General features: G+C 33.1%; 1 protein-coding gene across 7 annotated transcripts in view; it reads right to left on the bottom strand.

Annotated features, from left to right (window-relative positions):
- Nucleotides 1-18,492, bottom strand: part of LOC107715152 (citron Rho-interacting kinase-like) — a 53,900-nt gene that overhangs the window by 33,199 nt on the left and 2,209 nt on the right. For all 7 annotated transcript variants that reach the window (XM_016521212.1, XM_016521215.1, XM_016521214.1 and 4 more), the window contains exons 2-13: nt 15,644-15,757; nt 15,414-15,557; nt 15,200-15,319; nt 7,994-8,164; nt 7,856-7,909; nt 7,563-7,616; nt 6,522-6,662; nt 5,398-5,523; nt 3,633-3,728; nt 3,231-3,347; nt 2,287-2,396; nt 924-1,098 (exon numbers count right to left, since the gene is read on the bottom strand). In XM_016521212.1, the coding sequence (XP_016376698.1) occupies nt 924-1,098; nt 2,287-2,396; nt 3,231-3,347; nt 3,633-3,728; nt 5,398-5,523; nt 6,522-6,662; nt 7,563-7,616; nt 7,856-7,909; nt 7,994-8,164; nt 15,200-15,319; nt 15,414-15,557 (1,308 nt within the window). In that variant the 5' untranslated portion in view covers nt 15,644-15,757. The remainder of the gene's footprint in view (nt 1-923; nt 1,099-2,286; nt 2,397-3,230; nt 3,348-3,632; nt 3,729-5,397; nt 5,524-6,521; nt 6,663-7,562; nt 7,617-7,855; nt 7,910-7,993; nt 8,165-15,199; nt 15,320-15,413; nt 15,558-15,643; nt 15,758-18,492) is intronic.

Genomic DNA, 18,492 nt, shown 5'->3' with positions numbered 1-18,492 from the left:
AAAAATTTATATTACAGTATTTACAGTACATTACAGTATATTACAGATATTTAACTTTTTTATATAATTCCTATTATCTTTGATTACTCTCATTACTGTCAATACAGTATTTTTTGCATCACAGCAAAACAATTGTTGCCATATTACAATGATTTTTTACTTAAATCAACAAATTAAAGGCAGATTTTTTTCAGTGATGAGAATTTGAAAATAATGCCATTATGAAAAAAAAAATCTTAAGAGTTCTAAATAGTTTTAGAACATATAGTTTTCGAATAGTTTTAAACTTCATTTTCTTCATGTAAGATGTAATTTATTTACTTATTTCTGTTGATTTTGGGGTGAAACATGATTCAGAATTCTCCCTGAGTGCATCAAGTCAATTTAATTTGTATAGCATTTTACATAATACAAAGCAGCTTTGCAAAAATTCAGGATGTTAATGTTTATAGCATTAATATATTCATGGCTTACAGTCAGATTAGAGCTGATAATAATCATATTAATCACAGGCTCATATTAATTAAGAGACCCACATGGAATATCTGCTGGGCTATTTAAATGAACTGAAGAAAAAAAAAACTATATAAAACAAGAAATGATCAAAAGTTTGGGGTCAGTACAGTTTTTGTTGTTATTTGAAAGAAATTAGTACTTTTATTCAGCAAGGATGCATTCAATTGATCAAAAGTGACTTTAAAGACATTTATAAAGTTTAAAAAAAAAATCTAAATAAATGCTGTTCTCTTGAACTTTCTATTCATCAAAGAATCCTGAAAAAAATGTAGCAATGTTTCCACAAAAGTATGAAGCAGCACAACTGTTTTCAACTTCTTATTCATTGCTTTTGATTCTTTCGGGGTGAAATATGGTTCATCAACCGGTCTGATCATCGTCATATGATGGTCTTGGTCATCACTCACCTCTCGCAGTCTGGCCTCCAGCTCCAGCACTCTGCTCTTGTTAGTCTGCTCTTGTTGTGTCAGTTTCTCCAGATGTTCCTCCAGCTTTGCATTCTGGGCCTCCAGTTTTCCAGCCTGAGATTCCAGATAAAACTTCTGCTGCCTGAGCTCAGATATCATCTCCTCTTGGGCGTTCCTAAAGATTACAAACAAGACTTTGAGAGTTTTTGAAAGAATACATTTTGCGTTTTGGTTAAACATCTCCCAATTCATTTGAGCTTCTAAAACCTGGTAGAGCTAGTTAACCATGATGGTTAAGCTAGTCTGGTGGGAACAGCATCTAAATCACATATACTGGTGACAAATTCTGCTGATTTTTCAACAGGGATAATACGAAGTTCTTATGAAAGCCTTGATATAATGCAAATACACCAGGTCATCGTTCATTAACTTTGTGCTTAACCCTGAAAATCTGCTATCATGGCACATTAGCCTGAAATTAACCTTTACATTCACCAAACACATTTCATACCCAAATATCCATGGTTCACTGATGTGAACGGCAATGAAATTGACTATGAAAATACTTAATACTAATATTACATGGAAGCATAAAACAATAAGCCAAAAGACTCTTGCAAAAAAGTCCTGTGTTGGTACTACGGTAAAGTGACTATCAGTATATACAGATATTTTTTAAAATGTGTTTTATTTTTATTTTATTTGTTATTTCTATTAAAAATACTTGTTATTTCTATTTTAAAAATTTAAAATATATTTTACTTTATTTTACACACTATAAAGTATAATATAATAAAAGGACATTCCCAGAAGACCCTTCACAATATTACATATGATCATAGTTTATTTAAATAGTTAGTTTTGTTTCTTCTTATTTTTGTTACCAGCAATGTATTTTTACATTTCATTTTAATTTTTGCTTTAGTCATTTTGTTGTGTGCTTGTGTATTTCTTAAATATTCTATTTAGCTTTAATTTATTTTATTTCAGTTTTAGTAATTTTAGTACTTCAACATTTTTTAAGTTTAAGTGACTGTAGCAGATATATACTTTAATGGGGAAAAAAAATTATTTGCAAAGAATGCCATATCCAAACAAATGTGTTTTACTGTGTATTTTTCGACATTATGTGGCACAGCATGAAGCAGAATGGCTAATTGCTTTTACATAACAACAACAGTCAACCGCAATATGAAAAAAAACAAAATTCAATTAATAATTAATAATGTTACTAAAAATAATCCAAACAAACAGCTCTTCAGTCAAGTAATAGAGTGTGTTAGTCTAATTGTAGGCTACTGCAAATGATTTCCATCCATGACTGAATCAGCTCAGGTCTGTATGTTCATGCATGTAAACTCACATGTTTTTCTGCGTGTAAATGCTGCTGTTGGCTGCCAGTTTGTTGGCCTCGGACAGCTCTGTGATCCTCTGCTCCAGACTGGTCATCTTTGACTCCATGGCATTGATCGTCTACATAAAACAGAGTCAAATTAGACACCATAATTCAAAGCAGAACTTTAGTTCACTAATGAACAGACCAGCTTGAATTTCTGGTTAGTGCTGGTCAAGCTGGGGAATCATTACAGTCAACCAAGTATAGTATAGTCTTGTCAAAAGTAACAATATTAGCCTTTCTACAGTACTGAGTAGGGTTATTATAGTTAACTAAAAAAAATTATTACTTAAAATAAAAGTAAATAATAAAATTATTAATATATAAAATATATACTGACAATTTACTGAGATACTATATATATATATATATATACTGTGTGTGTGTGTGTGTGTGTGTATTAGCTAGTTTCTCATTTTCATTTAGTTTCAACTTGCTGTATAGTAAAATAACTAAAACTGAAATAAAAATTAATAAGTCTCTAAAACTCTATAGATGTGTTTTTAAAAAGTAAAATGACAAAAACACAAAAAAATTACTAAAACTTTAAGAAAAATTTACATGAAATTTACATGACAGAAAAAAAAAACTAATTTAAACTTTTAATAAATTTTTTGTAATTCCTATATTATCTTATTCTCGTTACTATCAATACAGTATTTTTACAGCACTACAGTAAAACAATTATTGTTATACAATGATGTTTTTATTTAAATCAACAAATTAAAGGCAGATTTTTTTTACAGTAATGAGAATTTTAAAATCATGCCATGATAAAAAAAAAAAATCTATTTGAATTTATTGTCTTGCACAACGGCACAAAGATCAGTGTTAATTAATAGGGTCACACAATATAATTTTTCCCACTAAAAAATAATAGTCTCTCAGAAAAAAGCAAAATAATGTGTTACCGCTGTCTGATCACTGATCATTTTTCCCCGCTCGCGAGATTCCTCCTCATACGTGCTCTGCTTGGACTCCAGCAGTTCCTTTTCAGCCAAATCAGCCTTCATTTGAGTCTCTAAAACCTACAAAACACAAGCACTGGGTTATTACACCTGACAGACGAACAGAAAGTATCCTCAAAATGAGGCCTTTAAAGGTTTAATCTAAATCCAAAGATAAATACAGAGTCAGGATCTTTTATTCAGTGGCTATAAAATTAATAAGGAGCACTAATAGTATAGTTCTCCTGTGTAAACTCAATGATGGAGGCAAACCGCTCTGTTGAACATCACTGATATTTGTCACGTGCAGAAGTGTGTGTGTGTGTGTGTGTGTGTGTGTGTGTGTGTGTGTGTGTTCGGCCCGACCTTGATCTTGTCTTCATAAAGATTTTTCTTCTGTTCCAGGTATGTTTCCATACGCTGCGCTGTTGCCTGGGTTTCACGCAAGTTCTCTTCGAGTTCCTGCATACAGACGATAGAGGAAAAATGAATACCACTGAGACTTAATGGAATATCTGTTTCATACTGAGAGATTGCTAGGGTATTTTTCCCTGAAGAAAATTTTAAAAGCGTGGGACTTCAGTAAAAGTCTCTATTTAATCTCATTTATTTTTAGGAAAAACAGTAGAGGTCATTTTTTAACTGATAACATATTTCCATCAGTGCTATTTAGTATTATTTATATACTTTTATAGTATTTATTAATATTTTGAACTAGCTTTTGTTCTTATCTCTAGTGTTTTCATTTTACATTTTGTTAAGAATGTAAGATTCTTAAGTTTTAAGAATCCTGTGCATGTTTCATTTATTTTTATTTCAGTTTTAGTAATTTAGTACCTCAACTTTTTTTCATATAATATTTATATATTATTTGTGCTTTTTTCAATTAATGAAAAAATTTAATACTTTTAATTAACTTGTTAGTTAATTGCAAATTACCTTAGCATATATGTTAAAAAACTGTAAATGGTTTACTATTGCATTATATGTAATTATACAGTAAAATACAGTCAAATTGATCATTTTTGGAAGCACAAACCATAACTTTTACGTGAAAAACAGTAAAAGTTATTAGTTCATATATAGTTTTTAGTTATTAGTTTATATACAACATATATTTTATTTAAATTTAGTTTTTCCTTATTTTTGTTAACAGTAATATTTTACATTTTCAGTTGTTATTTAAATTTTTATTTTATTTAAATTTGTAAATATTTCTAGTTAGCTTTAATTTATTTTTATTTCAGTTTTAGTAATTTTAGGACTTCAACTCTTTTAAAATGTAAGTTTTACACATAATATTTATATTTTATTTCAGCCTTATTTCAAATAATGAAAACTATTTTTAATAGATAAGGCAAGGCAAGCTTATTTCTATAGCACATTTCATACACAATAATTCAAAGTGCTTTACATAAAAAGGAATTAAAATAATCACAACAATAAAAGCAGAGAATAAAACATTTGAAATGATTAAAAATTTATTTAAAATGCATCAAAAGAGTATGAGGATACATAAAATACAGTGCAATCATTTAATAAGATATAATAAGATTTAATAGATTTCATTTTTAATTACCACTAACAACTCTGGTGATCTCCAGATAAACTCAAAATGTGGCATTTCATTTTTAAGCACTTGTTAATCATGACTAATTCATAAAAATCAATAATATACGGTATAAATCATCCAGCTAAAAACACATCGTCATTGTGACACATATGATCGTGGCCAAAGACTGAGATGATCCACTGCAATCTGTCACTTTTGGAGCTGTGACAGGGCCAGAGAGCATGCTGGGAGCTGAGGAAAAGAAGCAGTGACACTGCCAGGCTAAGCAGGTCGAAAAAAATGAATAAAACTGAAAGTGTGTATGCGTGTGTTTAATGCAAGCGTGAGGGTTTGAGGAGGTATACTGCGCGTGACTAACAAGTGTAGCGCGTCTTTAATAAGTAGCTTTACTGCGTGCATGTGACACCTCCAGTAGACATTTCTGGAGCGCAGCAATCGCATTTCATTGACACGTTGTGTTGAAGTGAATAACTCCAGTGTTTACCTGTTAGTCCGTGTGTGTGTGTTTAAGACACAGTACGTGTAAATCAGCGGGAGTTCAGTGCATCTCAGGCTTACCATGATTTTGTCTGCCATCTGTTGGATCTGCTGCGACTTGGTCTGAATGTCTTCTTTGAGTTTAGTTTCTCTCCTTTCCACCATCTCCAGCCTCTTGACCTGGATCTCCAGGGTTTTCTTGCCATCCTGTTCCATCCCAAAAAAGGAAAAACCTCATTTTGATGATGTTCTCCTGGCAACTTAGACTGAAAAAACAAGCTTTATGTGGAAACATCTAAACTAGCTGATTTTATTTGAGTCAAAAATAATATTACTTGGCATCACTGATTCAACCTGAATGCATAAGGTTTCACCAACAAATTACATTTAGATCAAATAGCCCCTGAAACAGTATTTCTATGAATAAACCAGATGTTCAAGTTTAGGTTAGGCTGTGTCTAAACTGTAAACAATGAGTCAAATTAGTTAAGATATTAAGTCTTGTTTCCTGAAACATGTATCAAAATTAAGTGAGTTTATGCTTAAAACAAGAAAAAATATCTGCCAATGGGGTAAGAAAAATAAAATTAGTTCAAAGGGAAAACGAGATTATTTTTATTACCCCACTGGCAGATATTCTTTCTGCTTTTAAGCATTTTTTATCAAGAAAACATGACTAAATAGTCTGTAAAAATTATTTTCTTATTTAGTATTTGTGTCTTGTTTTGCAGTACAAATTAAGACTAAAAATCGAATGTAATTTTTCTTAAGTAAATATGTCTTGATTTTAAAATGTTTAGATATTTGTATTAGAAAACAAGACAACAAAACTAAGTACGAAAATATTTTTTGCAACTGTTGAAATGGAAAATCACATCAGAATTGTCATCAACAATGAGCCAATCAGCTCTGAGCTTGAGGCTAAATGTCAACAAATTTTCAATGCATTAATATTCATGCATTTGGCAGATGTTTTTATCCTAAGCAAGTAACACTGCATTCAATCTCTACACTTTATTTTATCACTTATAATCTACTGTTTGAGCTACAGGAATTGTTTCCTGCTTATTCTTTGTGCAATGACAATAAAGTTGAATCTGATCTAATCATAATCATGATATTTGTAAATAAAGCCATTTTAATTCATTCAGACAGTGAAAGTGTCTGAAGAAACCATGCAGTGTGTCAGTGGAGTCATAGGTCACCTCAGTGTCTCGCAGGCGTCTGCGCAGGCTGTCGGTGGAGTCCTCTTTGGTGTGCAGACGCTCCAGGTCCCGCTCCAGACGTTCTTTAGCCTGACGGACGTTCTGCAGGAGTTCAGTGGCTTCTGTACTTGCCTTCACGGCCTGAGAGAGAGGGAAGCTGCGTTGTAAAAAAATGTACAGAAAAAGACTAAAAATGCTACTGTAAAAGACCGGTTAATTGGTTAACTATAAGTTACCTTACCATATCTGGTGAAAAACTGTAAATGGTTCAACATGGCATTAAATGTAATTCTACAGTGAAATACAGTCAAAATGATAGTTTTTGAAAGTACAAACTATAAATTAACATATAATTTACAGTGCAAACAGTAAAAGGACATATGATTATATGAATTAAACATAACATTTGAAGTAGAAAAACTGAAATAGTATCTTCTTGTAAAACATACTTTTATCTACTTTATTGAAATTCTTTTTTTTTTTTTACAGTGTATGGTGCTTATTACATTTTACGGTAAAAAGCAGATTTTGGTAGTTCAAGTAGTTTTATATATTAACATTATATCACTTAACAAAATATATGGTTATAAGTTATAAAATATATAGGCAGCAATATGTCATTCTGTGATACCAGAAACACTGTTACTGTATATCCATGATAAGTCCAAACACATTTATCTATATAGTGCTTTGCACAATAAACATTGTTTCAAAGCAGTTTCATATTAATAAACAGGAAAATTTAGAGAAATTTAAAGGTACTTATGTTATAAAATTCATCAATTATGAAACATTTAATTTCAGCTATAAAGCATCTCTACAAAAGACAATAGTGTCATTATTCAGCTCAATTCAGTTCAATAGCAGTGTTGATGTTGCAAAGTTATTATCAATTTTATTATGCAAAGTTCAGCTAGTACAGTTCACTGACAGCGTCAATGCAGTTAAATCAATAATATTACTGAATATTACTTTTTAAACAAACAAATCATGTTTCAGTTCTTCAAGCAGGGCTGAATTTGAAATAAATGTGCACAGTACCTTGGCAAGCTTCTCCTGGAGTTCTTCCATCTTTACTTGTTGCTCTGCATTGGTCTGAGACATTTACAAATAAAGAAGCTTAAATACGAAAACAGCTGCATTAGCAATTTGCTTTCCTGCACTTAAAAACAGCATGAATTTATGCTCCTGACTGGTTAGTGCTGGTTGATCAGCATGGCGATTTGGTTCATTTACCATGGGAGTATTGTTGGTTAAGCTAGTTAGGAAGGAAATACTGTATGTTGGTCTTCCCGACAGCAAATGGAAATAATGAGTTGTCATATCAGATGTACCTTCTGCAATTTAGTCAGAAGTTCTTCCATCTCAGCTTTGCCTTGTTCTTTAGCCTGCAAAATGAAAAAAAAATCGACTGATCGCATCTCATCTAGCGTGCATCAGCAGGACGGTTCTCGCTTCGAACGTGAACAGACCTTCTGAATCTTCTGCTGGTATTCCACAGCCTTCCTCTTGAGCTCATCGCTGGTCTGGCGAGACTCTTTCAGCTCGGATTCGTACAGGTCGCTGCGGCGGCGAGCGGCGGACAGGTTCTCCTCCAGCTGACGAATAGACACGCGCATTTCCTCCAGCTGAGCGTGGTACTCCTGCAAGGGCATAAATGGTTAAAATGGCACTTTAGTTACAGAAACACGGTCAAAATGTTTTATTATTTAGCTCATATGGACATGTACTGTAAGTAGCAGATGCTTTTATCCAAAGTTTCTTGCAGTGCAATTTAATCTGACAAAAGAAATAACATTTTTATTTATTTATTTTTAAATGGAACAGTTTATTGAGATAGAATTAGTTAAATATATAAAATAAAAGTTTGTATGTGTTTTTGGTTGAGTATCATATTTGATACATCAGGCTTTTATGGCTTGTAATAGTATCATATGACAAAAAATAAACATCTCAGTTTTATTCAGAGGCCCAAACTGAGCAAAAATATGTAATTTGGTGCAGATAATGATATAAACTATGAATTTCTGATAGTCTGTAATGTAAATCAATAAAATATTTATAGCAGATACTTGCATAAAATGATATAAATATCAGTCCTCACTTTATATCTCCAATAAAAAATGTCTTAGTAAGATGATATTTAAATGCTTAATTTTATGATCAAAACATATAATGCAATGCAATACAGTGATGATTGACAGATGAACAAATACAATTTCCTCAAAAGCCTGATCATTATATTTGATACTCATGATTTTTCTTAAAAAAAACAAAAAAAAAAAGGATGTATGGATAATCAAGTAAACCTGCTTCAGTCCAGTAAGTGTTAATCTTGAAATATTACAAAGCTATTCTTATGTTTACTTAGTCTTAAGTTTTCACAGCAAAAAGACACGTGAAGCACAAGCTGAAGGCTTTTGCAAAAAAGTCTAAACTAAAAATCAACTATCAATCAGACAACAGAAAGCATGCAGCAGACTGTGTGCAAGGTTTTTCAACAAAGATTTGATCACCTTGATAATTGAAAGGCTTTTATAGGGTTATTTTTAGTTTCATTTTCCTGCGTTCGACATGGCAAACCATTCATACGGGTGAGAAGCAATATAAAAAGTATAAAGGAATCAGACTGGGTTCATGCAACCCATTTCAATGCAGCACTAAGCAAACAGTTTCATGCAAAATGGCAGAATCAAATAAAACAGGCGAATCAGAAGACCTTTGTGAGAACATGAGGCAGAGGAGATGAAATCAGTCTGAGTAACCAACCGCAGGATATAGAGAGAGACCAGCACATGAAAAGCAGAGCGCAGAAGTGGATATATAAGTGTGCTGAGTGGGTGAAAGGCCAGTGAGTGGGCGGACGGAGTGAGTGTGCCAGTCCGAGTCGGAATCAGCCCTCATCGTTTCATCAGCCATTAGCTACAGGTCACAAATCACGTCCATGTCATGTGTGACAAGGCCACAATCACCCAATGAGACGTCTTATGGAGTTTAGCGATAAACGGTAGCCTGGGGCTACGTTAAAGGGGAAAAGGAAATCTAGCACGACAAGCATAGAAGATAGAATCAGTAACTGTCTGTGTTTATTAAACGTTATTGTAAAGCATGCTGGACTTGCTCCTGTGGAAATTGAGTAATTACCAAGACCAAGACCAAGTATTCAGTTCACCTAAAAACGAAAATTTTCTGAAAATGTCCTCACCCTCAGGTCATCAAAGATGTAGATGAGTTTGTTTACTCATCAGATTTGGAGAAATGTAGCATTGCATCACTTGCTCACCAATGGAACCTCTGCAGTGAATGGGTGCCGTCAAAATGAGAGTCCAAACAGCTGATAAAAACATCACAATAATCCACAAGTGATCCAACACCACTCCAGTCCATCAGTTAACATCTTGTGATGTGAAAAGCTGTGTGTTTGTAAGAAACAAATCCATCATTAAGCAACTCCAAACAGTTGTTTCCAGTAAAAAAAAGTCGTCTCGTCTGAATCAGGAGAGAAATATAAAAGGATCATATCTTTGCGGGAAGCAGCGGTTTGAAGTTGAAGAGCTCTTAAAGAATTTGTTTCTAACAAAAATGTAGGTTTTTGCTGCACAAGACATTAACTGATGGACTGGAGTGGTGTGGATTACTTGTGGGTTATTGTGATGTTTTTATCAGCTGTTTGGACTCTCATTCTGACGGCACCCATTCACTGCAGAGCATCCATTGGTGAGCAAGTGATGCAATGCTACATTTCTCCAAATCTGTTCTGATGAAGAAACAAACTCATCTACATTTTGGATGGCCTTGGGGTGAGGACATTTACAGCCAGTTTTACATAACATAACATAACATAACATAACATAACATAACATAACATAACATAACATAACATTATTGTTGTCCCTTATATTTTTATTATGCAGTAGCCTTTAAATCAAAGCAATTAGGCACTTGAGGCTGTGCTATATTGTGAAAGTACTGAGGAAAAACAACAAAGTACACAAAAACGCTTATGGAAAAGCATGTTTGTGCTTTTTGCTTTACATCACCATAATGAGAATTATAATTATGCACCAGAAATGACAGAAAAGAGGTGCTTGACATTTTGTGAAATTGCCTCCCAATTGAAAGTCACAATATGAAAGAAAAAAAGAAAAAACTCAAAATGAGTCAACACAATCTTCATCTTTCAGTCCTCTATGCTAATGTGATTGCTTAATTATCAATAGTGAACTAATTGCTCTCCTGCACAAATAACGTCAATCGTGACAATAACATTTTGCCAGAAAGTGCCTGGAATTACAACATCTGCAATAGTAGCAAGCACTAAAAAAATCCTGAATGCCACATTCATTCATCAGAAAGAAAACCACAAATGAGATCTCTTGAATACATCAATTGTTTCTCCTAAACGCCAATCAGATTAAATGGAAAGGTAATTGACGTTTTTGCTGAAATCTCACGTTTTTCAGAGCTTGCTTTGCTTTGTCATTTCAGCAATTCAGAAACACAGCACTTTCTATAGCAATATCAGGCACAGAAAAACCCGTATCGATCAAACACTACATAATCTCAAATGCATCTTCTCTAAACTTTAACAAAAGATCTTAACAATGTCTTAAAATGTGACAAATTTGGCTCATTAATGTCCATTAATTTTTTAAAGAGAAACACCAGAGACAAAGTTATATTTTTGTATTTACAATTTTGTAAATTTGAAGTATAATTAAAGTTAAAGCAAAAAAAAAAAAAAAGATTTGAAAAACTGAACTACTATTATCCCATAAAGCATTGTGAATGATGTAATCAAATTAGGCACTACGATAAAATGTAAAACTACTGATTACAAGTCAGTTACTATGAGAATAAAAACTATATTAAAATATGTTAAATTCTTACTATGAGAATAAAAACTATATTTATCTTTAAGAGAGAGTCATTGAATTCATTCACTCAACTGATTCGTTCAAACATACCGATTTATAAAAAAGGGGTCATGAATTGAGAAATCAACTTTTACTTGAGCTTTTGATATATAAGAGATCATCGTACTAAAAGAATATAGTGTAAGTTTCAGAACTGAAAACGTCCTTGCTACTGAAATAAAAGCTTTTATTGACACCAGGCCCAGCGAACGCCAGATCCTGCAATATGCCTAATAGATAGGTTAAACACCGCCTCCACAGAGGAATATCAACGCCTAATTCTGTAGCCCCGCCCACTGATTCGCGCATTAACATGAGTGGCGCTAAACCGGATCGAGCAACCAAGCAATACACTTGCCATTGAAGATCGCAAAATATTGTGCAGTGCCTGGTTGCGGAAGAACACAGTCGCTGCATAACCTTCCTTCGGATTCAAATATTAGGAATGCGTGTTTGAACTTTATTTTTAATGAAGTTTCAGCTCACGTGAGTAAAACATTGAGCGTTTGTTCGCTTTCTTTCACCATGGACTCCTTTGTAAACAAGACACAGGTCGACGCTGGATTTGCAGAGAGACTGAGATTAAAAAGCAATGCTGTGCGTCTATATTGGATCGGATAGGAATCTTTCACTTATGTGAGTAAAAAAATATTTGTACTGTGTCACTATTGCTTTGTTAGAGATCGCTTGATATGTCCTGATTCTGTGTACATGTCTAAAGTCACAGAAGGCTCCTATGAAGGATGTAGCTTGTCAAACAGACACACAGAAAGTTAGTTTAATATGCAAAACTGTTATCCAATCATAGCAGTGGGCGTTTACTTCCAAGTCTTCAATGCGGCATGCCCATAAAAACCGAGCGTTTCTCGAGCCTGTCTCAAAACCAGGGTAGAAAATAGCCTATTACTTATTGATTTTGATGTTTTTGAATGTAAAAACCATGCAAACGTCATAAGTGGACCTCAGACAACAGTATAAAATAATAAAAAAGCCAGTTCATGACCCCTTTAAGGAATGACACAAGTGACTGCTTTTAAGAATGAGTCATTGAATCATTCATGTAACTGACTCGTTGGAAAACACTTGATTTATTCCACAAAAAAACACTGTTTCTGCTTTGTCTTTGTAAATATATTTTTGTGGTAGAGCAAAAATAGACAAACTGACAATATTATGTCTAAAATGTATGATACTGAACATTAACTTTTTTTTGTGCATTCAAACATTTCAGGCTAACATGTGAAAATGTATGTCCTTACAAACGGAGTAACTTATTAATAATACATACAACAGATACAGAAAGCAAAAGCAAGGAGGGTTTTTTTTCATATTGAGAGTATCATTTCACGTTTTTAATCTTTTAATTATTCAGTATTCATTAAAAAATGCATTATATAATGCATTATAAAGGCATTCATAATGTACATTGTAATGTATTATACATTTTCATAAATAATTGTAATCAAAGTTAAAATGCATTATAATATTTGAAAGTTTGTTTTTCATTTGTTTTAATTAGTGCTGTCAAAATTAGTGCGTTAATGCATGCAATAATTTTTTTTTTCAGTTTAACGCATTAAAAATATTTAATAAATATATATAAAAAAGTTCAGTCTTTAAAAAATATTGATATATCTTATCACTATTCTTTGTTTAGTTGAATATATCTTAGCACAAATATTCATAAATATAACAAAACAAAACACATGCACACAAAGAAAATTTGACTCTATGCAGCAGAGTTTGAAAGCATCAACAAAGTTCTGTGGAACCAAACTGAAATTTTAGCAAACCAAAGAGTTCGATCAAATGAAGACTTCATTTAAAGTCTGCTTGCTGCTAATTTGAGACCTTTGCCGGTTTGTCACGACAGCATTTCCACTGCATCTGCAACATCCTTCACTGCGAGGTACCATTTTTGTCTCCATGGCAACCGCAGTGCGATGTGAAGATTGTTTTAAGTTCACTTAAATTAGAAGATATTTGTTAAAGTCTAATAAATGTTAAAATTGATAGCTCTCAAATATACTGTCATGTTGAATGGCTGTAGTCAATGATTAAATATTAGGGGAAAAGAACAATTTCCTAGAGACATCATTAGTATTGGTATCAGTGATACTCGCCTTCAGTCATAAAAAAGATGCCATTAAACAAATATTAAAAATATACTGTTCTTTATGTTGTTTCTACATTAATTTGAAGATTGAATGTAAAATTATTGCAATATAAAAGTATATTTAAAAACTTTAAGGTTAAGTGGGATTAATCATGATTAATTTCAGAAAAATTTGCAATTAATTAGTTATTTTTTTAAATCGATTAACAGCACTAGTTTTAATGCATTATACTTTCTAAAGGTGTAACAATGAATAGATAATGCATTATAACTGTGGTTACAATTATTCATGAGATCATGCAATGCATTATAAGGTGCATTACAAGGCATAATTAATGCATTAAAACTACATTTATAATGCATTATATGTTTAGGGCTTTAAGTAAAGTGTTACCAAATCATTACTTATGCAATGTCAAAAAAAAAAATTTATTTCTAAAGCTACTTTTTGTAATGTCTATTCAATGTTCTTCTCATCTAACACAATAATGACTTGATCTTTTGATGTGATTAATTAAAAACACATCATGTAATTGATAAAAAAGAAATCGCTTGACAGCCCTAAAATATATATTTGTTTTTGTGCGTGTGTATATACAGTATATATATATATATATCACTATTCTTTGTTTAGTTGAATATATCTTAGCACAAATATTCATAAATATAACAAAACAAAACACATGCACACAAAGAAAATTTGACTCTATGCAGCAGAGTTTGAAAGCATCAACAAAGTTCTGTGGAACCAAACTGAAATTTTAGCAAACCAAAGAGTTCGATCAAATGAAGACTTCATTTAAAGTCTGCTTGCTGCTAATTTGAGACCTTTGCCGGTTTGTCACGACAGCATTTCCACTGCATCTGCAACATCCTTCACTGCGAGGTACCATTTTTGTCTCCATGGCAACCGCAGTGCGATGGAGCCTGGCTCTGGGGGAGATGTGCAAGCAGCAGCAGAAAGCAGGCTCTTTTTCCATTATGTTCTTACCTTCACATCTCATTCTTCAGTCTTACGTTCACCATCACTTTACTCGGCTGTAAGTGGCCATCACTATTTCACATAGTGTTTCAGAAGCTGAGATGGACAGAGATCATTTGTACTCATACTGTGGACTCTATCAGCAGAGCTCTTATTAGCAGATGCCTGTGAAGCTCTATGGGAATAATCTGAGAAATGCTCACTCAGACCCCCAAGTGCTAAACAAAGACACGTCACAAAAAAAATGCCCTAGAATATAAACATACTTTAATGAAGCACAATGCACACTATCCTGAAACCTCTGGTTATGTCAGTCAGAGGTACATAAACCACTGCAGACACACAAAACTAAAAAACTTTTTAAGGCCCCTGTATATTCTCCAAAAACAAATCGGAACCACTTTATTATTACATGCTTATGAATTTGATTATCAGGGAACGTATGAATTGATAAAAATGTACAGCTTTAAATGCACTTATGTAATCTAAGTCACTTTGGATAAAAGCTGCTATACGCATAAACATCTGCTAAATGCATAAACGTAAATGTCTTCTAGAAAACAAGACAAAAATACTGATTAAGGAACTTATTTTGAGCTCTTCGCTCACTGGAATAATACGTATTGTCAAAAGCGCTACAGAAATGTCTGAAATGAATTCAAACCTGTTCTTTAATTTCCTGCAGTTTGTTGCCCTGCTCCCGTATGTCGTGCAGGAGCTGCAGAGCTTTATCATCCTCCTGCGACACCTCCATGCGGGCCTGCTCCAAACTGCGCTTCAAACTCTGAAATACACACACAAAACAAACAAAAAGTTTCACAAACCAAGCAGTACAGTTCAGATCGTGCCACATTTCCACATGCAGACAGTAAACCCACGCTGCATTCGGTGATATAGGTGGCCAGGTCTTGTTCTAAGATGGTCCTTTGTGTTTCAGAAGCCTTGAGCTCCACATCTTTCTGCTGCAGAACTGACTCCAGGTCTGACATCTTACGCTGCACTTTTGAAATCTCCTGCTCCATCTTTCAGAAAAACAAGGAAAAGAGACATCGGTGCACATATGAGGGATTGAATTATCCATAAAATAACGTAAGAGATGCAGACGTACCTTTATATATGACTGTCTATGCTTCCTCTAGCAATCTATAAGCTTCGGCTCTGAAGGTCTTGTTCTCTGTGTGCTTGTAGGCTGAAAGACGAGGTCTGAATGAACGTGCCCTTTCTAGAAGAAAGAAGAAAAAAAAAGAAGTTGAAGAACATGAAACCACATTTAAACTGTAATTATAACAAAACACATGACTGAAACATCTGCTGTTGATAGTAAAAGGTACTGTTTTGATCAAGCCAGCAAAACAGTTGCTCCAAAAAAAATGCTCCATTTCAGCTCTAATTAAGCCAAGAGATAAGTAAATTGATTAAACTGTGCGATGCAAATCTCAGAAAACAAAGAAGCTCCAACAATATTGAAGCTCCTGCAATTATAAAACTGCAGTTATAAAAAATTAATTCTAAAAGGAAAAAGAAACATGATGCCAGGACACATTTGATCTGCATTGAAATTAAATGTATTTATTTGTTATCCAACTAGATCTGAAGAAAATCTCTCAAATCTCTGTGATATTATGGTCCTGTTTAAATGCAAGTCAGATTTGATCACATTTTATCATCCACCAAAAAAGTCCGATTGCTAAGAGAAGTCAACAAGCTGCACTTTTTATTCAGTAGGGATGCATTAAATTGATCAAAAACGACAGTAATGCTACAAAAGATTTCTATTTCAAATAAATGCTGTTCTTTTAAACTTTTTATTTATCAAAGAATCCTAGAAAATAAAATGCATCACAGTTTCCGCAAAAATATGAAGCAGCACAACTGTTTTCAACATTGATAATAATCAGAAATGTCTCTTGAGCAGCAAATCAGCATATTAGAATAATTTCTGAAGATCATGTGACACTGAAGACTGGAGTAATGATGCTGAAAATTCAGCTGCGCATCACAGGAATAAATTTCATTTTAAAATATATTAAAATAGAAAATACTTATTTTAAATTGTAATAATATTTCACAATATTACAGTATTTAACAGTATTTTTGATCAAATAATGCAGACTTGGTGAGCAGAAGAGACTCTCAAAAATGGTAGTAATATAGCACAAGCGGTGCAGGATGAGTTCATAATCAGCATTTCTCTACCATGGAAACCAAAATACTGATGACATCATCTTGCACTCAAGGGAAAATACAATTTTTGTCCAATCAAATATTCTCTAGTCTCTAGAACGAGAAAAGAACCATTTAAAAATAAAGCTGCTTCACGATGCCATAGAAGAACCTTTTTGTCTAAATGGTTCCATAAAGAACCTTTAACATCTGAAGAACCTTTCTGTTTCATAAAAGGTTCTTTGTGGTGAAAAAAGGTTCTTCAGATTATAAAAAGGTAAGAAAGAGATGGTTCTTTAAAGAACCTTTGACTGAATGGTTCTTTGTGGAACCAAAATTGGTTCTTCTATGGCATCGCTGTAAAGAACCTTTTGAAGCACCTTTATTTTTAAGAGTGTATACTGAATCCTTACTGCCTTTTCCTTTCGGAATCCCACAAAACTAAGTATTTTCTGCGCATACGAGCTCAGCACGGAGCGTATAGTGCAGTCTATTTTTAACAAGACCAATCATATTAGATATGCACAGACTGTTTCTAACTGCCACTCTCTACTTGGCATCCTCGGAGATGGAGGGAAAAAATGAACGACAGAAGAAAAGAGCTCCCAATAAAAGCACAAGCATCTCTACTCCTCCATATCATTCCCTCTCTCTCTCTCTGCCTTTTTCTTTCAGTAGCCTGAGGCTTTACAATTCAGCATTAGGGGGCTTATAGATTACAAAACACACACACACACACACACACACACACACAATCCAAAAGATGCTTATGGAATCGCTTTCCGAACCCAAAGCAGCGGTATGAACTCATGTTCACATTCACAGAAACGTGCAGCCTGCAGAAACACACACACATGTGCTATACAGACTCAAACCCGTGACTACAGGCACGTCATGCATTCTCACATGAACACAGATGTTATTTATGAGATGGCAGCATTTCAACACTTGTAAACCACTTTTAAACTCAATTTTAGAAAATGACAACAATATGCATGATCATGAAGATATTAACTATGATTTTTATTTGATGTGTTGAACTATCCTGCAATCAAAGGTCAAAAGTTTGAAAGTAAACACATAATATTTAGTGCATTTTTCCTCAACATTAAAACTAAATGCATCCAGTCCACCATTAAACATACTGCGGGTTACATCACCAGAACATGCAAATGTTCATGCAAAAATATGATTACACTTCTGAAGCCAGCTGGATGCATAATTTAGTATGTGGAAATCAACACAGTGTTTCAAGATGAGGCATGATTTAATTATTCTGATCTCTTGCTTAATACTGATCTCTGGGGAGGGGGAATAAGAGAAATTCAGCTGTAGAGAACAAACAAGAAACTCTGACCAAAGGGGATGAAAATCACAACAGTTCTGAAAGCAGAACATTTTAAAAGTTACATTTGACATGCTGAAGGCCTGAATGAATATGAAATCACTGATCATCTAACATGATGGAACAATAATGTAAACAAGAGCTTGTGATGATTGACAAATAAGGTATAACTGATATGTTTAATATGTGAGCAACAGGTCTGACACTTGACCTTCATTCTTTAATGTGGCTAGAACCAACTAAATTACTAAAGAAATAAATAATAAAGAAATAAAAAAAAAATCAATAAAATTAAAATAAGAAATTTAAATAAATAAACAATTAAAATACATACATTAAAAAATAAAATGATCAAAATAAATAAGAAGAATAAATATTAAATAAAATAAAATAGAACAAATTAAAATAATAAATTTCAATTAAATTAAAAAAACTAAATAAATAAACTG

Source organism: Sinocyclocheilus rhinocerous, unplaced genomic scaffold (assembly GCF_001515625.1).
Source record: "Sinocyclocheilus rhinocerous isolate Xijiao unplaced genomic scaffold, SAMN03320098_v1.1 scaffold5165, whole genome shotgun sequence".
NCBI classification, from domain to species: Eukaryota; Metazoa; Chordata; class Actinopteri; order Cypriniformes; family Cyprinidae; genus Sinocyclocheilus; species Sinocyclocheilus rhinocerous.
The sequence above is the reverse complement of the archived record's forward strand: the minus strand, read 5'-3'. Positions and strand labels throughout refer to the sequence as shown.